General features: G+C 64.6%; 2 protein-coding genes across 6 annotated transcripts in view; both read right to left on the bottom strand.

The window, feature by feature from the left end:
* Positions 1 to 25,030, bottom strand: part of APRT (adenine phosphoribosyltransferase) — a 50,626-nt gene that overhangs the window by 2,900 nt on the left and 22,696 nt on the right. The window lies entirely within an intron of this gene.
* Positions 18 to 25,028, bottom strand: GALNS (galactosamine (N-acetyl)-6-sulfatase). Of its 5 annotated transcripts, none has more exons than XR_008293738.1 (15): positions 24,873 to 25,028; positions 20,462 to 20,585; positions 20,073 to 20,147; positions 19,101 to 19,203; positions 16,375 to 16,518; positions 15,406 to 15,472; positions 15,190 to 15,317; positions 14,717 to 14,856; positions 12,860 to 12,963; positions 9,754 to 9,890; positions 8,983 to 9,085; positions 4,789 to 4,910; positions 2,973 to 3,090; positions 436 to 835; positions 18 to 264 (listed from the first exon to the last, which is right to left on the bottom strand). XR_008293738.1 is itself a non-coding variant. In XM_027076414.2 (14 exons), exons 1-14 carry the CDS (start codon positions 25,026 to 25,028, stop codon positions 749 to 751), a joined length of 1,608 nt encoding a protein of 535 aa, XP_026932215.2. In that variant the 3' UTR covers positions 18 to 748. The 5 variants fall into 5 exon arrangements, 1 of the variants encoding a protein (XP_026932215.2); XR_008293739.1 differs by having other exon boundaries at positions 602 to 835; XM_027076414.2 differs by having other exon boundaries at positions 18 to 835.

The raw sequence follows: 25,030 nt of genomic DNA, 5'->3' as shown, positions 1-25,030 counted from the left end.
TTAAAAAAAAAAAAAAAGAAAAAGGCCTGTTAACTTTATTCTAGAACTTTTCACCATCATTTCCCAAGTCTTAGAACGGTACAGCTCTGGCATCACAACGGCAGAGACGTGAAAACCCCACTAGAAGGCGGCTCCACACGCCTTCGGGGCGGGTAAGGTTGGCGTCCACACCCGCTCGCTGTCTCTCCGCACCGTGCCACACCAGGTAACGGGCGGCTGGAAGGGAGGAACCCGCTTGCCATGCAGGGCACCAGGACAGCATCCCTAAGGTAGGTGTTAAAACGAAGGTGCTAGCATCCCTCTGTCCTCACCGGACCAGGGAGGCCTTCCTTGGCTGCTGCCAAACCCCCTTCCACATTCACAACTCTCTCCTAGTAGGATGGTGCCAAGGGCTCAAGCAGGATTGGCATGGCCAACTTTGACAGTGGCACTCACACATGGGAGGGGACAGCTCCGCCTTCGGATCCCGGGATGGAGGCAGGGCCCTGAGCAAGTGCATTCAGCTTTGGGGCTGGGCCGAGGCTGTGGGCTGCCGTGGCAAGTTGGGGTGGGCCAGGAGGAGGGCTGGGAGACCGCGGGCACGTGCAGGTCCTGCTGTCACCTGTAGGTAATGTCTGTCTGGCGCAGGCGGGGCAGAGAACAGTTGGGGCTCTTCCAGCTCAGGAGCCCTGGGGCCAGAGCCTTCCTCCCCGCAGGCATTGGCAGGGCCAGTAGGAGAGCCCAGGCCTGGCTGCAACACGAGCAGGTGCTAGTGGGGCCAGAAGCACTTCTCGGGGATGGACTCCGGGGGTGTCAGGCACTTCCCTAACTTTTCACAGCCTGGGGGTGCCCAATTCTGGCAAGGAGAATTAAGAGAGAACACTGAGTTACTCTTAACACTTCTAGGCTCAGTAGTGTCAGACTCCTGCCATGCCCCATCTCCTCCTTGGCCTCAGGGTCCAGGGTATGGGCGGCCACGGGCCAGGTTGCCACCTGTCCCCGCCGTAGCGCCACATTTCAGGAAGGGCTAACAGAGGAGACTCCTTACAGCCTTAAGGTTCTCTACAGAAAGCTGTCACCTGGGGAAGAGCTGGCCTGTCTCAGCACAACGACTCAATGTGGCAACTTGGCCATGTGTATTCACGTCCAGACTTTCTCTTTATGGCCATAGTTCTCCAGCGAGAGACACCCGCCAGAGAGGGAGGCTCCCTTGTTTTTCTGTGTCCTCCCACTGCCCATGGGGTGCTCCTGTGCCTTGGTAGGGAGACTCAGAATCATGCTGGGGGCACTCTTCTGAGAGGGGGCCCCAGAGGGTGTTACTGAATCAGAGATTCGATGGCAGGGAGAACCCCGGGGAAGTCCCCTCCTGCCCCAGATGGCATCACATGGCCCCTGGTTGCCCATGCAGGGTGTGGCCAGCCACTAGGACAGGGCAAGCTTTGGAGAAAGCAGCTCTTCTCAACCTTTGAGGCAGAGCAAAGCGACAGGGTGTGCAGAATGGAAAATCTGGGTGCAGACTGCCAGTCTGGGGCGCCAGGAGGAGCCAGCACCCACGATTCTTAAAGGCACCTTGGTGTCTCATGTGTACCACGACAGAAGGCTCTACTCAAGGGCTGTACAGGACTGATCTTGTCAGAGGACAGACACCACATCAAATCTTCGTCCCCACTGGCCTGACAGAGTGGAGGCAGGGCTGAGCTGGGGGTTGAGGGCAGAAGGCAGGACCTCCCCTCCGTCCAGGGTGTGGCGAGGGCCAAGGGCTTTGCACAGGCGTGTAGATCCGTGCAGTGTTCCAGGGGCAGTGCTCCCTTGGGTGTCTGGGGGCCACTGCACACTGCTCCAGTCTGTCTTCGGTTCACTCGTGGGGTGTGTGGGGCTGAGAGGGTCACCCTCACCCCAGTGCAGGGGCAGCCAGCTGCGACAGTGCCCCAGCCGGGTCCCTCCACCCCCAGGCGGTGGGAAAGGACGCTGCCACCCTAAGACCCAGTGTGTGTCTGCACAGCATTCCCCAGTGGACAGCATGTGGCAGGTGGGGGCAGCTGGCTTGCACAGAAAGATTAAGGCCGGGGCTTGGAGTGGGCACCGTGGCTCCTCTGTGGGCGGGGCGTGAGGGGGGCTCTCAGGCTCCTGGGACCCAAGGCTCCGTGGTGGTCCTGAAACGGGGACCTTCCTGCCCCACTGCTGTGACTTCAGAAGCCGGACAGCCCCCGGTGCCCTCGAGGGAAGGAGGCGGCCCTGCTGGCTCCTGCCCTGAGTGTCTTTCTTTGGGGAGCCTCAGGACACACAGCCCCAGACGGGGACAACAGCGACAAAACCACCCCTGCACTGACCCTGGCTGATGAGGCAGCCTTGTCCGCACCATGATCATTCTCGCCGCCAGGAAAGGTCAGCACGCTTTGTCCCTGTCGGCCCCACCCTGCACTTTGACTCCCCCAAGCCTGCTGGGCTCCAGGCCACAGCTTCCTCAAAATCACGTGGTAGGTCTGGGGAATGGGGTGCTTGGGAGGAGGGGCTGACAGCCTGGGAAGCCAGGCTAAGCCATCCCGACGGTGCTCTGTGGGTTTCGGGGTGCTGCCGACACCGGGACACTTGATCGCCCATCTTTGTGGAGCAGGGCGCGCACAGACACGTTCCGTCACAGGGACAGGACTTGCAGGCGGGTCCCGCAGGAGCCAAGGTCTGTCCCCGACGGGACCTCCAGGTCATCAGCCTGGCATGTCCCTGCCCCACACGGGTCTGGCGTCTCTGTCGTGCACAACGGTCACACCTGTGAGGCCTGAGCGGGAGCCACAGGGGGGCTCCGGCAGCCTCTGGAGACGTGCGGTCTGCCGGGGTCCTGCCACGCTGCCCAGGGATCACCCCGGCTGCTGGAACTCACGGCCGTCCCAGACGGCTCCGTGGGGGGAGGACAGTGATGCCCTGGGGGGTGCAGACCTCACGGGGCCCTCGGGACACCCCCGGCACCGGCGGCCCGTGGCCTGCCAGCCACTTACCATGACCGCCTGGTTGCACACGTTGAGCTGAGGCTGTCCGGGGACCAAGGCCTTCTGGTGCTGCTGGACGACCGGGGTGATCCCGCGAAGCGCATCCAGGTACTCCGCGCTGGCAAAGCTAGAGGTGAGAGCGCCAGGTCACAGAAGCAGGGAGGCCCGGGCAGGCCGAGGCAGGCCACCCAAGTAGGCCAGGAACGGGCCTGGGGACTGAAGGAGCCGTCCCTGCTGGAGCCACTGGCCCGCGGCAGGCGTGCACCTCGGGGAACCTTCCCTACAAACGAGGCCGCAGGCACAGCCAGGTGACAGTACAGCAGCCAGGCCTCCTGCCCCACTCCACCGGGCCTGAGCCTCGACCGGCACCACCGAGGGCACCGCCAGGGTCACGGGCACCTCCGAGCAGACCCAGATCTGGCAGGCTCCTGGCACCTTCCCCACCTTCTTGGTCCCTTTGGCCCAGATCCGTGGAGCGGGGGCAGACCCACAAGCTTCTCAAAGCAGGTCTCCGCGATTCTGGCCAAACGCACTGGGAAGGATCGGCTTAAACCACGTTCAGCAGGCTGACTGGTCAGTTTACTCGGCACCGTGGTGCCAGCGCACGTGGGAAGCCCGGGAGGCCCCTCAGTCTGCCCGTGAGCCCTTCTGGGCCGGGCGGTGGCTCCAGGCTCTTCTTCCCAGAACTGTGTCCCACCCTGGGTCTGGGTCTCCTTGTCGGGAGCATGGGCACAAGGGCCCGAGGGGATGGTGCACACTGACGCACGTAACTTCCGGGTGACCAGGAGCCGGTCAAGGCCGCTGCAGGTGGAGCAGAGGTGCAGTGGGCGGCTCTTCCCGATGCTGGGCCCTGCCACCTGCTCCCGTGGTCCTGCTGCGTCTTGGCTCTGAAGTTACTTCCGGGGTCAGGAGCCGGGCTCAGACTGCTTGCTCCGAGCCTCCCCCTGGTTGAGCCTGATCCTCGACCCCACCTGCACACGGCCCTGGGCTCCTGACCTCCCTGGCGTGTGACAGCCCTGAGGGGCTCCCAGCTCCCACCAGTGAGTGTCCTGGAGCTACAGTAACCGGTGGCCGCGGAAGGGGGCTTGATGACAGAAATCTCTTCCCTCCCAGTTCTGGGGGCTGGAGGCCGAGATACAGGCGGGACGTGCCCCCTCGGAGGCTCCAGGGGAGGGCTCTTCCTGCCTCGTCCAGCTCCCGGGGGCTCCGGGTGTCCCTTGGCTGTGGCCGTATCCCCTCACCTCTGTTTTCATTTCCACGTGGCCTCTCCCGTGTCCGTATCCCGTTCTGTCTCCCAGGGATACTCTCCCTGGATTTAGGGCCATCCTAATCCAGGGTGATCTCATTTTGACCCTCACCACGATCACCTCTGTAGAGTCCCTCTTGCCAATAAGACCACGCAGGAGGTTCTGCTGCAGGTAGACGTGGGGCACGTGGTTTCACCCACGACCTATCTGTTTCCTTCCCGTGATCCCGGGCCTCTAAGCCGGACCAAGGTCCCAAGAAGCGACTCATCCTGGAGTCTCACTGGGAGGAGCGCGGTCCTGGCCCGGAGGGTGAAGGGGCCCAGGGTGGATCTTCCCAGGCCGGCGCCGCCCGGGCCCCCAGCCCCCCACTGTTGCCATCAAAAAGGCAGCTAGGGTTGGGGGCCCCGTGACGGGGCCACGCAGACCGTGGGGGCGGGAGCCAGACAGCAGGGGGATGGGAGCACGGGGGCGGGCGGGGGTGGGGGAGAGCAGAGCTCAGAGCGCGCAGCCCGCCAGTCAGTGCCTACACCTGCCGGCCCGGGGCCCCGGCAGCCCGAAGGCCTCCGCCCCTGGCTCACCTGAGGGGGTACCTCTCCCCCGGGTCTCGTCCCAGGTGGAAAATCAGGGGCAGCTTCGTGTGCTCCTCCTGCGTGTGGGTGGTGACTCCTGACACGTTCTGCCCGGGGCAGAAATCAACGCCCTGAAACGAGAGGCGGGGAGGGCGGGGAGTGCTGTGTGTGCCTGCACGCGCGCTGGGGGCCCGGAAGGCAGTGGCCGCGAGCTCCGCAAGGCCGGCCAGTCCATCCCGTTCCGGCAGCAGCCGTGACCCGCGTGCTGCACCCCGGGACGCTCCACGAGGGAATGCTGAGGGGACGAGCACGCGGGAGGGTGGCCGTCCTGTAGGGGCACCTTTCCACCACCGTCGCTGGGCCTCAGGGCTGCTGAGCAATCAGGCCCGTTTCTGGCGGGAGGTGAATCTCTTTAGGGGCTCCTGCCTGGCTCAACTGGTAGCACATGAGACTCTTGAAATTGGGGTCGTGAGTCTGAGCCCCATGTTGGGTCTAGAGATTAGTTAGAAAATAAAATCTTAAAAAAAAAAAGCGTTATCACTTAAAAAACACACAAAATACTTCAGCCCGGCTCTTATCTTGACTGGCACGGATTCCCGGGGCAAAGCTCCCCCACCCTGTCTGCCTGGCAGACATCACGCCCGGCACTCAGCACCCGGAAGACTCCTTTGCCTCGTCAGCGTCAGGAGAAGCCAGGAGGAAACGCGGCCCAGATGCCCAGGTGACAGGCAGGGACCGAAACAGACCACAGCGGACACGCCTGAGCACACCAGAAAAGGCCGCCAGCGTATGTCAAAGCTCAGGCGTGTGGCCCACGGCCCCCCAGACGGGCCCGGCCCCACACCCTCCCTAGGCCACCTCTGCCCTCACGGCTCCTTCTCAGGGGCAGCTTCTGATGTGCATCTGAAAGGGGATGTCACGGGGCGATGGGAGTCTGTCCACGTCCTGGGATGGCCCTGGGGCTCCCCCGAGAATCTGCGGCCCAGTCTGCAGCTCTGTCCCCAAGGCTTACAGGCTGCCTCTCGGGACTCCTGGACTCGGGGACGGGAAATGTCGGCTGTACCGTCCTGACGCACTGGTGATCTCAGGGTCCTGCAGGTAGCTCGACACTGGTCTTCGGCCAACACAGGACCGGTTTTACAGGGTCTGGAGAGGTGGCCGTGACGTGGCCATGACCTGTGCACGCTAACCCCACAACCAGGGGCTGGGGGACAGACACGTGAGCTCGCTTCTCAACCGTGAGCCGCCGGAAGGCTTTCTGCAGGCGCCAGCGTGGTGGACGGGCACACACTCTGAGCCCGTGTCCGGAATGGGCAGCTGTCAGTGGAGCCCTTAACACTCTGCTTTTCAATAAAGCAGAGAGGCCAGGAGCCCGTGAAATTCCACTCATCTGCACCGAGCTGACTCCTGAGTCAGTGGCTGGCAAAGTAAGGGCAACCTAAGTTGCCGAAGGCAACCGATTACGGATCCACGGATACCCAAGTGGGTTCCAGAGCGGGTGGCTCCTTGGCCTTCTGGATTCTGGGACAAGTAACGGGGAACAGACACGGATTTAACCACGGGCCACCCTCAGCACGAAAATGCAGGGCAGCTGTCGGGGAAGCACCGAGTCTAGACAGAACACCCTTTATCATTTGGATGCAAATCAAATAAGCTATTTAATTAAGATCCCGTTAATTAGTATAGGATCTCTCTCGTGACAGTTGTTCTGGGAGGGAGGCCTTGCCCTTGGGGCACTGCAGCCGGGGGCCCCTTCCCTCCTCAGAGCCCAGCGCAGCGCACAGAGCGGGGAGCAGGGCGCACTCCTCTACAGGCCTGCTCTTTGGAACCGTGCACTTCGGCTAGCCGTGTGCGATGCAGTCCGCAAGTGCAGAAGGTCACGTGCACACATGCGCCCTCCCTGCACACAGCTCTTCCCAGGGCCTCAGCCAACCTCTATGCTGGGGAGGTCACACACTTGTAGGGACAGTGGCACCTGGTCTGGCACTAGGAAGATGCTACCCACCTCTCCCTCTCCTCCCCGCCCCCCTCCCTGCCCACCCTCTAGACCTCCACCCTTCTCCCCCCAAGCCTGCCGCGAGCCCCAGGACCGGGCGTACAGCCGGGAAGCCAGTGAGTGGATGCACGTGACCCCCAAACCCAGGGACCACAGACCCGCAGGCCCCAGCTGGGCCGCTACCCCAGGCCTCTCTCTCCCTCGGGCCGGGAGCCCAGGCCTGGCTGTGCGGCCCCAGCAGGGCGGGCACGTGGCCTCTGAACAAAGCTGTCCTACCTCGTGGGCCGCTGAAGTCCCCCTGGTGCTGGGGGGAGCAGGGAGGGCAGCCGGTGGCGGCAGGGGGCCCCTTCCTCTTGGGCCCTTTCCACCCTCACACGCTCCCTGGGCCACACTGACCCCTGCGGGGACAAGGGCCATCAGCACAGCCGTGTGGGCAGCCCCGATGGGTGAACCCACTGCCGCTACCCTGTGTAGCACAGGGAGGGGGGAAGAAAATTTTGTGTGCCTGGTCTCCCAAGAACATGAAGCCGTGCAAACCAAACCAACCGGGGAGCTTCCACAAAAACCCTCAGAGCACTGTGGATGGGGGAGGGGCGTGTGACTCACCAGCAGCAGGGCGGGCCCCCACCTGGTTATGCCGAAGCGGCCTCTCCTGACACTTTTGACCCCGCTGTAAAGGGGGTCAAATCAGGACAGGCCACACAGGCTGCTCTGCCTGTAGGACCTTCTGGACTTTTCCAACACCCTTTCTGAAAGAAGCTCCCGGCCCTTCTGGGTTTGGGCCTGGGCGGGAGCTGGAATGTGTCTCACTTGGGCCAGAGTGGACTGGACCCTGCCCCGAGAGGTGCCCCGAGCCTGCAGGGCCAGGGAGGGAGCCACAGGGAGGCCCGAGGGGCAGTTTCCTGGACCGCCTGGACTCTCCAGCAACCAGCAACAGGGCCCTAGAAAGCCCTGGGAAGCCAACGTGTGCCACGGGGGTGGGGGCAGGGAGAAGTTAGAGCACACAGCTAACCCCAAAGGTCCCCGCGAGGCCAGGCTCTGGGTATTCGGGTGCTCCTGTGGCCTTTGAGACTCTGAACAGCTAAGGGGTGAACCACACACAGCCCTGACGGCGGGGGGGGGGGGGGGGGAGAGGGTGTCAGGTGCTCAGCTGGGGGCAGGGAGAGTAGGGGCAGGGACCCTGGACGAACGGAGAGGAGGTGAGAGGAGGCCACAAGCTGGGAGAGCTGAATGGCTCAGGGCTGAGATCCCGTGCTGGGGGAGCTGGTGCTAAAAGCACGAGCCAGGGGACAGGGCTCTGTCATGCCCTGTGCCAACAGCGTTCTGCTACCCCGGTGAGTCTGGAGGCCCGCAGGACACTCCTCTGGGCTCACCCCCGGGGTCAGAGTCCAGAAGAGAAGCCCTGGCTCAATCGGTCCAGCTGAGCTCACCTGGTGCCGATCCTCGCTTCTGAAGGCCAGTCAGGGACTTTGGCCAGGCCCTGGGCCACCCGGGAGGAGGCACACGCTGTCCTGGGCTCTGGCTGTCTGGCTGCGCGTGGTGGCCCCACAGCCACAGCCGTCTGCCTCATCAGCCGGGCACCAGAGCCCTTACGTTCGCAACCGCGCCCTGACTTGCACACAGTGCCCTCGTATTCGGGTGTGTCGCTAACTCGTGCCGCTTTTCCTTCCAAAAGGAAAGCCGCTCTTATGCCAGACGCTCAGAGGGGCGGGGGCACCACCCTGAGTGATGCCTGGAAGAGGTGGGGGCTGAGGGCCAGGAGGGGCAGGACCAGGCAGCCGCCCACACGCCCTTCGGGCAGCCGCGGGGACACAGACGCTACAGCGGCCCGTTCAGGGGGGCCACTGAGCACCTGGACAGGTTGGGGGAAGGGACAAGACAGGAAGTGCTGGGGGTTGCAGGGGGAAGGCAACCCGGTTCACCTGGGTCCGAGCCCTCTGACCTGAGGCTTACTTAGCCTGTTCTGAGGACTCTTTCTCCTGGGCTCTGGGAGGCCTCAGAGAGGGTAGGGTGGCCAAGGAGGGGAGTCCAGGCTCCTGAGGAGCTGTCCTTGTTGCTACGCCATGTCACTACCAGCCCTGCTAACGGCGGGCCCACGGTGAGGCCTCTGGGGCTGGCCACCAGCCAGCCCGCTTGGTCCCGAGGTGTCCTCCCAAGGACAAGGTGGTGTGGGAAGCGGAGCCCACGGCCGCCCTAAGCCCCCTTACCCGTCTGAACTCCTCCCAGGAATTGGTCCAGGTCCAGAAGTGGGCCTTGTACTGGCCGAGGGTGACCGCCATCAGCGTGTCGCCACGGTAATAGAATATCGGCCTGTTTGGCGAGGGGGGTGGGGTGGGGACAGGAGGTCAGGTGACACGAGAAACTTGCGGGTGTGCAGTTATGTCGAAATTCTACAGAAACCACCGTGCTGAGCTCAAACTGGGCACGCGGGGGAGCAGGTCCACAAGGCTGCTGGGGGTGAGCCCCCAAGGTCGGCCGCCTCGGTTCCAGGCCCTGGGAGAGACTGTGGCCCGCATCTTGGGGCAGACAGCCTGCTGGGACCAGGGCTCTGGTGCTCCCTCCCCAGCAAGACGCGAGCTCTAGGGCCAGTGTCACACTGCAGAGAAGCTGAGCCTGGACAGGAAGGACCCGACAGAGGTGGGGCGCAGGACGGGACCGGGCTCCAGGGGTCCGGGTGCCCGGAGACTTGGGGAGAACAGTCTCTCCTCCCTCCCACGGCCTGAGGCACAAGTGCCAGCCATCACAGGCAGGAATGAAGGCCCTCCGCCCTGAGAGCCGACGTGGAAACGCCCCGGCACCCTGGGTGCTAGGAACGGTCTCAGGAGGACCGGGGCTCCTGCGCCAGGACACATCCCGTCCACCAGACAGAAAGTCCCACCGGTGCCCTCACATCCTCCCTCTGCTGAGAGCCAGCGAGGCACGGAGTCCTGCTTTGTGCGTCACCTGGAGCTGGGAGGCAGCGCCTGGCTGGAACCCACCTGTCTGTCAGCCGGCCCCGCAGCACGGCAGGGAGGAGGTCCAGGCCATCGATCGCCCTGTCGCTGGGTGGTGCCAGGCCTGCGAGGGACAGGCCGGTGGTGAAGAGGTCCATGACACTGCCCAGCTGGTGGCTCACCTGAAAGGGACGTGGCGGCGGCGTGCTCAGGATGCCCTGCCCCGGCCAGACGGCGCCAGGGGCAGCAAGGGGCACGCAGACAGCGGCCTTCCACGCCTGGTGCGCGCTCGCACGGCCACACGCCCCGGCCCAGCACCTCGCCGCGGGTCCCGCCTTTTCAGCCCCTCCCGGAACCCCTCACGTCCTTGGGGGTCAGGCGGGCTCACGCGTGGCTGCCACACTCTCGCCCCTGGGGACCCTGCAAAGGAGGGAGGAGCCCTCTCGTTGGGAGAGTGGCTTTGGGAGATTAGGCCCCAACGGGGGCTCAAGCTGGCCCGCGTGACCCTGGAGCGGGCCGAGGCCCTGTTCCAGGCCCATCCCGAGCCCTCACAGCTGCAGCGGCTACCAACGAGAACCAGACAGAAGCGAAAAGACGGTCTGGGGAGAGGCCGGCAGGTCCAGCAGGGTGACGTCTGCCCTCTCGAGGCCGTCACCGTTATCTCAACACTGAACCCCTGGGAACCTCCCAGATCAGGTCTGAGCACAAGTGGAAAAGAGACCCCCGAGGCCCAGAGCAGCAGGGAGGAGGGCGCCTGGCCGGGGCTGACGGGAGGCGAGCAGACGGGACGGCGACTTTTCTTGCAGAGGCTACGTTGGCCCTGAACGAACGGCCTAACCCCATGCAAGCAGCAGGACGGGCCTGAGGAGAGGTGCGTCCTCGGAATCGGGGCGCCTGCTGGTCTCCACGGACGCGGCTCTGCCTCTTCTGGAGTCTCCCGGAGTTTTCCCATCGGCGGCCCCCGCTCTCCTCAAGTCCGATCTGGGGGTGACGGCCGGGTCCGTGGGGAGACCCGGGGGGTCTGCTGGCAGGTCTGGCGAGGCAGGCATCCCCCGTGCACACGCTGTTGGCGGGACTTTAGCCACTGCTTCCCGCGCCCCGGGGGACTGCCACCTCAGGGCTATCACGTGACATTGCCACGAGCAACTCCGTGTGGCAACTGAGCACACAGGCCACGGCGGCTCGCGTCCCTGGTGCCGCTGCCCAGTGCGGGGGGAGCAGGATGGTCAGCGTTTGGTGCGAGGCCTGTGAGCCTCCCTGCAGAAGGGAGGAGACGGCCGCCGGCCTTATCTCGTTCCTGTGGCTTCTCTCCTTGGCCGCTTCTTTTAGGGCACAACAAAGGAAAAGAAACCGTCTGCGGAAAACGGGGAGGAGGGTGCCGTGCGGGTGGCACGATGGGAAAGACGGGGTGTCTGACGTCCTCGGGAGCACGGGACAGCCGGGAGCACACAGAAGCTGTTCTGAAAAACAGAAACTCTCGACGTGCACAGAACGTCTTTGAGAACACGCAGAAGGGCTGTTGCGGGCACGTGGCAGGAAGTCACGGACACTTCTCACAGCACCCCCGAGACTTCGCTCCGGAAACAAGGCTGTAACTGGTCAAGTCGTGCTACCAGACGCGAAAGGGGGGCCGAGTATCTGCAGCCGCGGGCACAAATGACAGGGTGTCACCGCGAGCTGTCGGTTCGATTCCAACACGTGCCACGGGCCAGTGCAGGGAGGGCCACACGGCTCTGTTAGGCACATTCTCCTCCGGGAGCAGGGCCCAGACGGGTGAGAAGCCAGGCGCGCGAGGGGTGGAGGGTGATCCCAAAGGCCGGAGCCTCCCCTTGGGACAGGGATCCCCGTGGACAGCCCCAGGGAGGAGTGGCTGTGGGGAGCCACGGAGGGTGGGCTTCGTGCCCCACACCAGGGCTCTGCTCCCAGTTCTGCCACCTCCTAGCTGGGAGGTCCTGACAAGTGACTTCCTCTTCTCGGCCACGGTGTGCTAACGTGTGGCACGGGAGCGGTGGTGAGGAGAAGGAGGACGGTGACAGTAACGATGATGGTGATGGCGACGACGGTGGCAGTGGTGGTGATGAGAACAGGCAGGCCACCACTCACCCCCCGCCACGTCCACACCCCAATCCCCGGATCCTGTGAGCACGCTTCCTTACGGGGCAGAGGGGAACCAAGGCTGCCAAGCAGCCGACCTGAAAACAGGGGCTGACCTTGGATCCCCAGGGAAGGCCAGTGTCACCACAGGGTTCTAACGGTGGACGGGGGCGGGAGGGCCAGAATCAACGTGACGAGGGGACACTCGACGGGCCGTTGCTGGCTTGGGCGACGGAGGGAGGGGCCGTGGATGCCTCTAGAAGCCGGGAAAGTTGAGGAAACGGATCCTCCCGGGAGCCTCCAGAAGGAAACGGGGCCCGTGACACCGATGCCGGCCCGTGAGGCCCGTGCTGGTCTCCCGATCCCCCGCCCGAGGGACGAGGCTGTCGTGTAGACCACTAAGCCTGGCAGGTGTGACAGAAGCCACAGGTGTCACGGGAGGCCTCGTGGTGTTGCTGTGAGGGCAGACCCGAAACCAGCACTGGGGCTCATCAAAAGAGGAGAAAGGCCAGGTAAGACAGGGCGACGTGCGTGTTTTCACGGGTCAGCCTGGACGCCCCCGGGACCAGGAGTCTGAACTGAAACGCCCAGGGACACAGCACGCTGCGCGTGGTTCTCAGCTGAAGGAGGAACAGAGCGGGTGCTCCGAGGAGAAGAGGCTGCCAGCGGGGACGGCAGGACGCACACCGGCCCGGCCACGAGGGGCCACCAGGCTGCGGTCTGCCCTTGCACGCCGCACACACCGCCCAGCGGCTGCCGTCTCTCGGAGGGCCTGAGGAACCATGGCCCGGGAGACACGCTCTGGGGAGAAGCTTCCGCGGCCAGATGAGGGTCTTAGAAACTCGGCGTGCCCTGAGCCCTCCAGGTGTGCGCGACATCCGTTAGCACGCTAAGGCTCTGATAAAGTCTGCTTCGCTCGCTGTAACTCGGGCCGGCCACGCACTGCACCTGACGCGCTGCGGCCCGCCCCGCTCGCCCTCCTCCAGCCACCTCAGCCTTGGGAGGCGCCGGGAGTCTCACCGCCGCGGAGGCCCGGGGGGTGGCCGCTCTGACTCACCTGGCCGGCAGGGATCCGCCCGGGCCACCACGCGATCGCAGGCTCCCTCACCCCACCTTCAAACGTGGTCTGCTTCCCGCACAGGAAAGGGCCGTTGCTACCACCTAGGGAGACAGGGGGTCGCCCGTCAGACGCCACCCCGGTTCCCAGGGTGGCACACGGCCTGCTGGGCGCTCGCCTTCAGGTGGCGTCTCTTTGCCACGGCCCGCCCCCCCCCCCCCATCCTCCCGGCCCCCTCGGGGCGATGCTGCCGAAACACGCAGGCACCTCCACACGGGACTGGCGCAGGGTTCACAGCTCAAGTTCGAGGTCAGAACGCCTCAAAGCGGAACATCGTGTCCCCGGTGCTGAGCGACCGCTCGGATTCGGAACGTGAGCAGTGTTGTGAGCAAGGGCCACGAAACGTGTTCCCCGAGAGCAGGGTACTGGGGTTTACGGTCACCTGCCAGGCGTGGGGCTTCTTAGCACCCCTGTGTGTGGGGCTGGGGTCTAGTTAAGACGCATCACCCCGAGTCCCGTGGGGTGTTCATCTGAGAAGTCCCCCTCCGAGCAGGTGGTCCCTGAACTGCACCTGTGGGAAGCGTCAGCGGCCGGCCAGCCCCAGAGCACAAAGGAAGGTCCCCAGCAGGACACGTGGAGGACCACGGCTGCCAGCACGAGCTGCCCAGGGCTCCCTCAACCCTGGTCCCCCCTGAGATGGGGGAAAGTAAAACGGGGCAGTAACCCCTGGGGCTTGCTCCTACGCCGGACCCGAACCCCACCCCTTTGGTGCAGGCAGGTCTGGGGAGAGGAGCTGTGGAGGGTATGCAGGCACTGCGCGCACAGGCGTGCGAATCCCGGGACGGCGAGGAAGACGGGATGTGCTGTGTCTGGGGGGCTCACGGGGCTCAGAGTGCCGACGAGGGTCCACGGCTCACCCAGTCCTGCTCCTCAAGCTGTGTGAGGAGTACAAAGATTTGCGCTCGTATAAATACACACGTGGATCGCGTGCACGTGAACCATTCCGTAAGTCAGGCACAAAGATGGGCCCGGGAGGCTGGTGGTCACAGCGAGGGCGGCCGGCAGGGAGGCTCTCCGGGGTGCCGAGCCGGGTGGGCGCCACAGTGACACTGGCACCCCGCCCCCACCTCTGGGACCATCAGCTGTACGAGGGGAGCCTGCCCAAGGATGGAGCCCCTCCAGGGGCCACGGATGGCACCACATGGCCCGCCTGGGGCCCCAGACCAGCCAGGCCGGACCCTCAACCACTGCCGTTACCGAAACACGATTCCTTTTCAACCTGCACCTGTCTGCCCCACAGACACCAGCTACAGGGTCCCTCAGCACCTCCCCACCCAGGCCTGTCCCCGGAGGGCTTCCCGATCCATGCAGCCTTCCTTCCAGAGCCCTCTGAGTGACTCAGGGCCCTGCTGAGGCTCCGGTGTTTTAAAGGAAAATGGGACGAAGAGACGTGCCATGATGGGGGGGGGGGGGGTGAGACTCTTACAGGACACCAGGGTGGAACATCCTTGCTCTACGAGACGGAGCAGGCCGAGAGCTCGCTGAGCAGCCCCAGGGGCCACAGCCCTGAGGAGGCCCCCTCACGGAGCCAAGCCAGCACTCCGGGGCAGGGGGCTCACCCCTGCCCTCCTAGACACCACCTCCCCTGAGGCCTGGAGATGCCCCAGCCTTTCAGGGGCGGAGGGGGCGCCGTGAGACGTGGCGGGTGGCCCCTGCCGGTCTCCTGTGTGACTAGGCCCGGGCCAAGTGTGGCTCTCGGGCCTTGTCCCGTTGGTTCCCACTGGACGAGGGCCCCCAGGAGGGGTCCCTGACAGAGTCTCAGACATGCCGGGCGGGAGATGGTGTGAGAACACTGACCTTGTTTAGGAGCAGAAATGAGGGCGGCACCGTTGTCAGATGTGAAGAAGACAAACGTGTTTTCCGCGATCCTCAGGTTCTGGAGAAGGCCCAGAATTTTCCCGACACTGTCGTCGATCTCCCGGACAGCATCCCCGTACCTACGGGGAAAGACGGCATCAGCAAGCAGCGAGGCCCTGACTTCCGGGACGGACAACACAACAGCCTGGCCGAATTCAGAGAAGAGGGGGAGGAGAACTCCAGATCTCAGAGGCACCCCAGGATAGAGCCAACCAGACCACTGCAACCCTCCTTCCACGAAACCCGGGCCGAGGGACAGCGTCAAAGAAGCACAGGGCTTCAGTCTCTGTGAATGCTAATTAAAGATGCAACGGTACCGAGTGCCCCGTCCCTGGAGGTAATCAAGCACAGACGAACCCTCCAGCCGGGGGGGGGGGGGGGGGGGGTCTGTGTCTCTATGACCAAGGACTCACCGCCCTCGCTGGCTGGTGCCCAAGAAAGGCCTAGAAGCGTAAACAGGCGCATGAGTGGCGTCGATGGCCCAGTAGAGAAAGAAGGGGCGTTGAGCTGCCTGCTGCCTCTTGATGAAATCCAGGGCTTCCTGAGGAAAACACACCACCTTCCTGTGCCCTGGAGGCCGGCCTGCCCGCCCCCAACCCCGGAGCCTGCCCAGCCCGGGCTTCTATTACCTGCAAATACACCTGGGTGAGGTTGGCTTCTCCGGTCTTCACGTCAATTGGAAACTCCTCATAGTATCTGACAAGGACACAGACCCAGACGAGAACCAGACTTCAGCCCAGGGAAGCCTCCTCCTCCTCCACGACCTCACAGGCGGTCACGGGCCTCATTCAAAACAAAGATGCGTTAAACGAGAGCGGATTCTGGCACTGCTCCTGAGGCCACGGCGGCTCGAGGACGAGGCTCCTGGCAGCCCCCATCTGAGAGAAGGTCAGAGGGGGAGAGGACAGCAGAGGAGGGTCAATGGTCACCCGGGGCCGCTGGCAGCTCACGGGGGCCGTGTCTGCACGGCACCAAGAACGTGCCGGTAACCACCGAGCTGTGCGCTCTGAGCCACGCGACTGTCTCAATACACGGCCACTAAAGAGGCAAGGACGTCACCTAGCTTTCTGGCCCACGATACGCAACGAGAATTTCCACCCAAAACACGACAGAATGAAAAAGGAAGGAACATGAAGCCACGTGAAACCCAAGAGAGACCAGGGCCTGACAGGCCAGACCAGGGGTTCCTGGAGCAGAGCGCCCCCGGCAGGCTCACAGGGAAGGGCCGAGCCCCACGGTGCCCTGGCGCGCGGCCGCGGGCCAATCCGGGGCAGGCAAACAGCGCGGCCGACAGGCTTGAACCAAGCCTCGGATACCGATGTGGCTGCGGTGCGAACACACCTGCTCGGGGGAGGCGCTCTGGTCGCCGTCATGGTTCTAACCTTTTCCAGGTTAAGCCCCTGCAGGTGTGGCTCAGGCAGCAACCCCAGGCCCCGAGTCCCTCAGCCCCGGGCAGAACCACCAGCTGACAAAGCAGAGCCCGGGCACGCTGGCAAGCGGGCGGTCCCAGAACCTCCGTCCTGCCCCCATGGCAGCATGGGGGGCGGGCAGGGGCCGGGCGCCACCGTCCTTAGGGTCGGGGGGGAGGGACCCATTACCTGCCGACCATCTCCCAGTCCCTGTACACAGGGATGTTGGGCCTGGCCCTGTTGTCATAAGGTCCAAAGTGACAGTTGGGGGATCCAAACCATTCGTCGAATCCGTGCTTCAGGGGGTGGAACTGGGGCCTGTGGCCCAGATGCCTAGAAACAGGAACCCAGGACGCTTCAGGGACCCCTGCTCAGCGGTGCCCCAGAGTTCTGACCACAGACGACAACTCCTTGCCTTCACGGAACATTTCAGGAAACAAGTGCGGCTCCCGTGCCCAATGTGCGCTAAGCCCCAGACACACCAGGACCTCTTCCTCCAGGAGGGCGCCAGGCCCACCCCCCACAACAGGCAACGGCAGAAGGCACTGGCCACAGAGGGTGCCAGGCACAGCAGCGTGCCCACGCATGGCTCCAGGATGCGAGGAAGGGCTCTGGGAAGACGCAGGGTGGGATGCCTCAAACCCACCCGAAACCACCCAGAACTCCGACTGCAGCCCCGCCTCCACACTCCAGCTTCTTCCAGCCTTTTCCTACTTGTTGGGACAGGTCTGTAGGTTCAGCCTCCCCGAGTGTATGAGGAAGGCAGTGTCCCAGTGAGGTAATTACCAACCTCTCGGGATACGGTCATCGATCGAGAGCCTCTTCTCCCGGTTACCGATAATCACGCCCCCAAAGATGGCCCGGCAGGCCCTGGGTGAACTGACTGCCGGGACCTGACCTCATCACACACTGGGGCAGGGCCAGGACCCGCCGGGGCTGCTCACCGAGCCAGCGCCCTGGCCCCAAATGCGGGTGGGTGTGTCCACAGGGGGACAACGGCCGAGCTTCTCCCCGGACCAGGCTCTGGACTGTAGGCATCAGGAGGAGGCGACCCCGCCCCACACGCTCATCCCTGACAACCCTCCCTCTTGGGGCACCGAATGTCAGGCTCTCCTGCCAACGGGAGATGCCCATCGGAGGGGCCGGCAGTGCCTGAGCACAGCTAGACGCATGTGGTGCACCCTGGCCCCGTGCTCCTGGGGAGCAAGGCGACCCCACCGGGGAAGGGGGTCACACATGCTCTCGTGACCACGTGAGCTCGCGCACAGCGTCCCTGCAACAGAGGGTCCTTCCTCTGCTGCCCCTGGGGAGCCCTGCCCCTGCTCCGAAGGGCCGTGGTGGCTCGTGCGGATGCCAGGGCACCGTGAGCTCGCTACACGGCTCGGTCACCTGCTCGAGGAGGGTGCGGTGCGCTGGGGGAGGGCAGCCACACAGGGCCAGAGCCGAGGTGCCCGGCAACGGAGTCTAAGAAGATGCCAGGAAACGTGGGTCTCGGGGCCCGGCTCCCACGGCTAGCTCTAAAACGCTCTGCCTCCGGAACGCCACACGGCGGGCGCCGACCTCACGCCTCTCTGCAGGGACCTCTCTGTTGGCAGAAACCTAAGCGCCGGCTCCGCGCTCCCTCCCGGCGCCTCCCGTCCTCCCGGGGCGCACCGCTACAGCGCCCCGTTACTTAACAGCGCCCTCCAGCCCCAGCGGGGAGGAGGCCACAGCGGCCGCCTGCGGCACCCCTGCCTGCCCGCCTGCGCCGGCTCGCGCGGCCTCTGCCTGACGGCAACACCCGCCCGAGGTCCTGCCGACGCGGAGCCGTCCGGCGACCACGCTCAGCCTGCAGTGGCAGCGCTCGCGGCCCCCTGGGCCCAGGGCGGCCCAAGCAGCCTCTCGCTCGAGTCCTGGCCGCACCCACCCCTGCACTTGGTCGAGCTGAGGAATTCTGGACAAGGGGCGCTGGGAGGAAGGTCAGGGAAGTCCGGCCACGGCCGCCAATACCCAGTATGGCCCTGTGACGGACCCCCGCCCGGGAGGCCTGGGGGACGCAGGGTGGAGCTGCCGGGCTGGGCGCCGCCCAGACTCGGTCCCGCAGGCCTCGCTCCCACCCTCTGCCAGTCTCCCCGGCACCACCAGGGGCCTTGCGGGCGACCGGGGCCCCACCGGCCCTGCCCTGCCGCCGCCACCTGCTGGGAGCTCTGCTCCTGGCTGGACTCGGGAGCGAGAACGCGTTCGTTAGGCAGCTTCTGGAGCTCCTGCGTTTCTGACCCTTACTTCTGGCTTCCGTGGACCCCCCATCGACGTGACCACCGTGTTGTGCACCCGGCCCCCCCCTCCCCGAGGGGCACAGACGAGGCGCCCGTCCCGGGCAGAGCAGTGCCAGCAAGTGCCGGAGGGGCCCCGGTGCGGCGGGGGGGGCCACGAGGGCTGGAAAACCGGAGAGGCTCCCGGCGGTAGGAAGCCGGCCTGCTCTTTTCCAAGAGCCCCGGAACTCGGTAAAGGAAGGAGAGAACACCTGGCCTCCACACCTACCCTCCAGGGCTGCGCACCCGGGGACCCCGGGCACTAAGAAGCCGTTTACCCTGCTTCTGACACGAACACGCACAGCAACGCGAGCCTCCGGGGTCCCATCGCCGGGTCCCGGCGATCCCACACCGAGGGGCTGCCCGTCACCTCCCGCTGCCTCTTCACACCACCCACACACAGAGCACCTGTGCTTGCCGACACGGTGTCACCCGTGCCGAACGAGCCGCACTGACAGGCACCCAGGGGAGACGAGCAGGGGTCAGGGGGCAGGGTGTGCGGCCGGGAAGGTGACGTGGGAGCAGGACAGCGGACTCCCGCTCCCACCCGAGGACCCGCCTCCTGGAAGCGTCTCGCCAGCATCCCTGGCGTGGGGCACGCTCCAGAGCAGGGTCAGGACTCACCACTTGCCCACAATCTTGCTGACGTAGCCGGCCCCCTTCAGCAGCTCGGGCAGGAGGAGCTCGTCGTCCGGGATGCCACCCACGATCTCCTGGGGCGTGTAGGCTGCAGGGCAATACGGCATGTGCTCCCCGGGCTCTCTATGCCCCTGTTCCCCCAGGGCCCCCCGAGATCCCCGCAGCGCGACCGTCCAAGTTGCCCGGGTACAAGGAGCAGGGAGGGGTGCTGGGCCCGGCTGTCCCCGTCACAGCTGCAGCCGGAAAGAGACTGGGCGGGCCCTCCACCGAGTCCCTGAGAAGACCGCCCACCAACCCCCACCTTCCTCTTCAAACGCACTGTTTTGGGGGCGCCTGGGGGGCTCAAGTCGGTTAAGCGTCCGACTTTTGGTTTCGGCCCAGGTCACAATCTCACAGTTTGGGGGTTCAAGCCCTGTGCTGGGCTCTGCGCTGACAGCACGGAGCCGGCTTGGGATTCTCCCTCTCTGCCCCTCCCCCGCCGCACGTGCGTGCGCCCCCTCTCTCTCAGAATGAATACGTAAACTCAAAAAAAACGCAGTCTTAAATTTCTCTTGCTAATGTTTATTTTTGAGAGAGAGAAAAGGAGAGTGTGCACGTGCGAGCGGTGCAGGGGCAGAGAGAGGGGGAGACACAGAATCCAAAGCAGGCTCCAGGCTCTGATCTGTCGGCACAGAGCGCGACGTGGGGCCCGAACTCACGGACTGTGAGACCGTGACCTGAGCCGAAGTCGGACGCTCAACCGCCTGAGTCCCCCAGGCGCCCCCAAAATGCACTATCCTGAGCGGAAGCACCACAACGGTCTGTTTCAAACGACGTGCTACAACCTGAACAGCACCTCTGAGCCCAGGTGACGGGCACCACTCTGCACACGCAAGGTCGCATGTGACCACGGTGACCAGCCCCAGCCCTCCTCCCCGGGCCCCCCGCGCCCACAGACGCCGTCGGTGGGTAGCGTACCGTTTCTGGCCCTCCCGTTGGTGGTGTAGAAGCCGTTGCGGATGGGCAGGCGTCCGGTGAGCAGAGCCGCCCTGGCTGTGCGGGGAGAACAGAAACCGTGGCGAGCCCGAGTCCCACGCGAGCCCCACGGCCGGCCCCTCCGGCCCTCCTGCTCCTCCCAGGGCCGCACGTTAGGCCGTCTCTGCAGCCCGAGTGGCTGTCCCAGGAGGCCACAGGCGGCTTCTACCTCCCAACCCCATGACGGCATGGGGCTCGGGCCCCAGGGGAAAAGGCCGCACCCGCCTGCCAGCCCTTGTGGCGCTCCGCTCGGAAGGAAGGCGGGAGCGGCGGAGTCAGGGCCGCCCGGGTGCCCGTACCCTCCTCATGCCCGCAGCCCAGCCCCAACTTACACGGCGAGCACAGTGGATTGGCTGAGTAGAAGTTTGGGAAAAGCGTCCCCTCTGCGGCCATCCGGTCCAAATTTGGGGTCTCTCTGGAAGGTTCTCCGTTCACGCCCAGATCGCCCCACCCCATCTGCAGGAGACGGCACGGAGAGGTGGAACCACCTCCTTCCGTCTCAGGGGAGCCGCGACTGGAAAGCCAGAGCCACCGTCGCTGCGCCCCGCGAGCCGCAGAGCCCACCGACCCCACCCCAGCGCCCGGCGGCCTCCCGCTCGCGGGGCCAGCGGCTCAAAACACACATCTACGCGCAACGAGAAGCGAGAGCCCCCGAGCCTACTGCGCAAAGCCAGGCCGAGGAAGAAGCGGCCAGGCTCCCCACCAAGCTCGCCACGGCATGGCCCCACGCCCGCGTGGTTCCACTCCCGGGTCTACCCGGGGAACGGCCAGCCGGCGCCACGATTCACGACGGCCCCAGAGCCTGTCACGTGCCGGGTGCACGTACAGAACGCGGCCCACCCACACGGTCCCGGGTCGAACGTCAGGTCCACTCGGACCCCACGCACGCCTCCTATTTGGAAACGCAGGTGTCGTCCGCTAAGATGTGGGGTCTCTGGGGGGAGACGGGCCCCAAACTCAACGACTCCTGTCCAGGCAGGAGATGCAGACACGGGGAAGCCATGGGAGGAGAGAGACTGAGGGCCGAGGCCACAAGCCGGGAAGGCCAGGGGCCACCAGAGCCAGAGGACAGGCAGGAGAGGCTCCTCCCGAGGCCCGGGGGAGCCAGTCCTGCCGCCACCCCGATTTCCCTCTGGCCTCCAGGACTCGGACAGAAAGGATAACTCTTTTTATTTATTTACTTACTTAGAGACACAGAGAGAGAAAGAGTGCACGCGCATAAACATGGGCACTAGTGGGGGAGGAACAGCGACGGGGAGAGAGAGGCTCCCAAGCAGGCTCCACGATGCTAGCATGGAGCCCCACGCGGGGCTCGATCTCTCCGACCCTGCAGTCGTTCCCAACATCTTCTAAACTCCTGGGGCGCGCGCCCGCCCGGTGAGGGACACCGACACAGCCGTCCGTCCGTGGTCCTGGCCCTTGCCGGGCGCCACCCGGGAGAGCCGAGGAGGCCCCGCCACGCCTGCCCCCATCCCGCTCCCTGCACTGGACCTCCCCAGCGAGGCTGACTCAGGCAAGCCACCTGAGCCATCAAGGCAGCGCACCCTGCAACCGGGCCTGGAGACGCGGCTCGGGGGGACCGGGCGTGCTTCTGGATCCTGCTGGCCTGAAGCCACAGTGGCTGGGCCTATCCGGTTGGGAAAAACGGAATTGCTATCGTCGCCTGAGTCACTCCGAGTGCGTGTCATGTCATTATCATCAGCAGGTCCCAAGTAACCCACGTTGGCGGATCAGAAGTCTGGAGGACTTCTGGCTGCCAAGCAACCCCAAGGCCACAAGGAGGAACCTGCACGCGAGAGGCCCAGCCCTGACTCTCCCGGCCAGCTGTGACGGTTTCCTGTTGCCCCATGGCGGGTGTCCGGGGGGTGGGGGGCTCCCCACATAGTCCCCTCAAGCGAAAGCACCGCGGTGCCGGTCACGCACCACCACTTGGGACCTCTTGGGCCTGAAGCCACGCTTTCGACAAAACACAGTCACCCGTGCACGTCTGGGCCCTCCAGCAGCCCCTCAAAAAGGCAGAACGAAACAGAAGTTAATGGATTTCGACCCAGCGTCCCCAAAACACGATCATTTCAAAACACTACAACATAAAACGCTACGGGCGCTGGCGAGGAGAGCGTGTACTGCCCGGAGACAGAAGGGGAGGGCAGGAATCCGAAAGGGTGAGCCTTCAGGAGAGTGTGGCCAGCCCAAGGGGCCTGCTCACACCAGCCTCTGGCGGGCCCGGCTCTGAGGGGCTGGCACAGGCAGGGAGACACAGAGGGCGCGTGTGCAAGACATGTTGTTCCCCAGGAAGCGGAGTTTCCGTCACAGCCATCGGGACGGGGTCTCCCGAGAGGCCACAACCTGCTTCAGGAGCAGCCATCCCCTGAGCAAGTTCACACACTGAAGACCAGCACGTTCAGTGTCCCCCGGAGAGCAGAACCACAGAAGTGTCTGGGATTTTTCTTCAGGACTGCTGAAGAACTCTTTTTTTTTTTTTTTATAAAAAAAAATTATGATTTTAATAAGGAAAAGTTTTGAGAGACTTTACGTTCATTTTCTTGAGCTAAATCTCTGAAACCTGAATTTTTCCCGGCAGCTGCGTGAGGCCCATGGCCCTGGTCCAAAGGTCCCGTGAGGGTCTCTGTCTGCCTTTTGGGGAAATCCCAATTTTTACTCGAAAAACTTTTTTATTTTTCATTTTTATTTATTTTGAGAGAAAGAACGAGAGAGAGAGAGAGAGTGCACACACACACACACACACACACACACACGGGAGGGGCAGAGAGAGAGAATCCCAAGCAGGCTCTGCACTGTCAGCACAGAGCCCGATGCGGGGCTCAAACTCACGAACTGTGAGATCATGACCTGAGCCGAAACCACCAGTTGGACACTCAACCGACTGAGCCCCCCAGGCGCCCCTACTCGCAACACTTCTGACACTAACTCTGGGGGTTCTCCACACCAACTGCTTCTTCAGCTCCTGGGTGCCAACCACCCAGTTCTGCCCCACCTCCCAGGAGCTGGCATCAGACCCCACAGGTGAGGGGCTCAGTGCCACAGGCTGGCCCCACTGCAGACACCAGCTGCGTGTTCCAGGCCTCTGTACTTCTGACGGAACCCAAGGACTGGCTGCCACGTCTCACAGAGCCCAGGAATGCGTCGTATTTCCTGACACCAGTTTGTCCTAAAGGGTGTGACTCGGGAACACCAGATGAGACAGACGGAACAGCCCAAGGGGAGCCTGGGTGGGCAGAAGCCTGCTTGCCCCCTGGTCAGGCCACCCTCCCGGCACCTCCATGGAGGTACCCGCCTGGAACCCCTCAGCTGCCGCTGCTCGGGGTTTTCACGGAGGGTTCGCTACAGGCCGTGACCGATTAAGTCACTGTCGTCAGGGATGGAACTCAAGCTCCACACCCTGACCTTCCCTGGAGGTCAGGGCCAGGCTGAACGCTCCCCTCACCAGCCTGGCCTCGGCCTCTTCGTGGCCATCCTGAAGCTCTCCAAGGGCCGCAGCTGCCGGCCGACTCACACCGAAGCGGAGTCCTTCCGAGGGTTTGAGGAGCGCAAGTCACAAGAGGGACGGGGCCTGAGCACTGTCGAGCACCCTGGGCCTGCCCTCTGTGCTCCGGCTTTTCCCTGACAACCCACTCTAAGTTCAGAGTCTCCACTGCCAGCTTCTGCAGATAGAGCAAGGTGACAAAGTCACAAGGGGACGCACCGACAGCTCAGCCTGCTGCCAAAAATCCTGCGAACCCCTGCAGGGCTGGCCCCCCAGAGTGGCCCGGGGGGGCCACGCCCCTGGGCCCGCACACACACCCAGCAGCTAACATCCTCCGCTCTCAGACCCACAAACGCCTGACCTGCGGCCACAAGTGTCTGCAAGCCGGGAGCGGCCCCAGGCAGGGCGCACCCAGCAGGCCAAACACAGAGAAAGTGACTCTCAGGGCAGGGGGCCTGGGTCAGCTCTACACCCCTTCCCTGCCCCCGACACCCTAGGCGCTGCCAGAGGGGGAGACGGCAACGGGATGTGGGGGGGGGGGTTGCTGAGAGCCGGTCTGGGCTGCCCCTCTGTCCTTCCAGAGCGGGAGGGCGGAGAAGAAGTCGTCCCCTGGCCGGCCTGGACTTGGCCACTTCAATTCCACTTTATTGCAGTAAGACTACTGATGACAGGACCAGGCTCTAATCCCTCCCCGGTGGGTGCCACAGGGCCTCCCCCACCTACAGCCTCACCTATAGCCCCACCTCCTGCCCTGGGGTAGCTACCTCCTCCCCCACAGCCCCCTCCCCACCTTCCCCACCCATTGTCTGCCCCACCTACGGTCCTCCCTTCAAGGGCCCTTGGCCCTTCCCACCTGTACGACCTCTCCCCAGACCCCTCCCACCTCCCCCCCCCCCCACTCTCCCTCGGCCTATCCACAGTCTTCCCCCCACGGCCCTTCCCTCCACACTCCCCCTCGGCCTCCCCCACCTATGGCCCTCCCCCCACGGCCCTCCACCCCACACTCCCCCTCGGCCTCCCCCACCTATGGCCCTCCCCCCACGGTCCTCCACCCCACACTCCCCCTCGGCCTCCCCCACCTATGGCCCTCCCCAGCCCACGGGCCTTTCCCCCACGGCCCTTCTCTCCCTCAGGGCCCCCCCATCACCTCCCCCACGACACTCGCACGGTCTCTCGCCACCACGGCCCTCCCCCCAACTCCCCCACGGCCCCTCCCACTCCGGGTCCTCCCCCAGAGCCTGATCGGCGGCTGCACTCACGTCGTCCATAAGCAGGAGCAAGATGTTGGGGGGCCGCGGGCCGTCCGCGGCCCCGAGCCCCCCGATGCTCAGCAGCAGCAGCAGCAGCAGCAGCAGCACCAGCCGCCAGGTCGTCGCCGCGGCAACCGACGCCATAGCAACCGCGCCCGGCGCCATCG

Source organism: Acinonyx jubatus, chromosome E2 (genome assembly GCF_027475565.1).
Source record: "Acinonyx jubatus isolate Ajub_Pintada_27869175 chromosome E2, VMU_Ajub_asm_v1.0, whole genome shotgun sequence".
In the NCBI taxonomy this organism is placed as follows: Eukaryota; Metazoa; Chordata; class Mammalia; order Carnivora; family Felidae; genus Acinonyx; species Acinonyx jubatus.
Note: the sequence above shows the minus strand (reverse complement) of the source record. Positions and strands in the feature narration are given on the sequence as shown.

Bases quoted from the DNA above. Each gene is read 5' to 3' on its own strand.
- GALNS (XM_027076414.2), bottom strand. From the start codon at position 25,028: ATGGCGCCGGGCGCGGTTGCTATGGCGTCGGTTGCCGCGGCGACGACC. The intron at 20,148-20,461 runs GTAAGTTGGGGC...CTCCCCGCACAG, and splicing joins CAATCCACTGTGCTCGCCGT to CCAGGGCGGCTCTGCTCACC. The intron at 12,964-14,716 runs GTCAGTGTTCTC...CTGTCTCCCTAG, and splicing joins CATTTCTGCTCCTAAACAAG to GTGGTAGCAACGGCCCTTTC.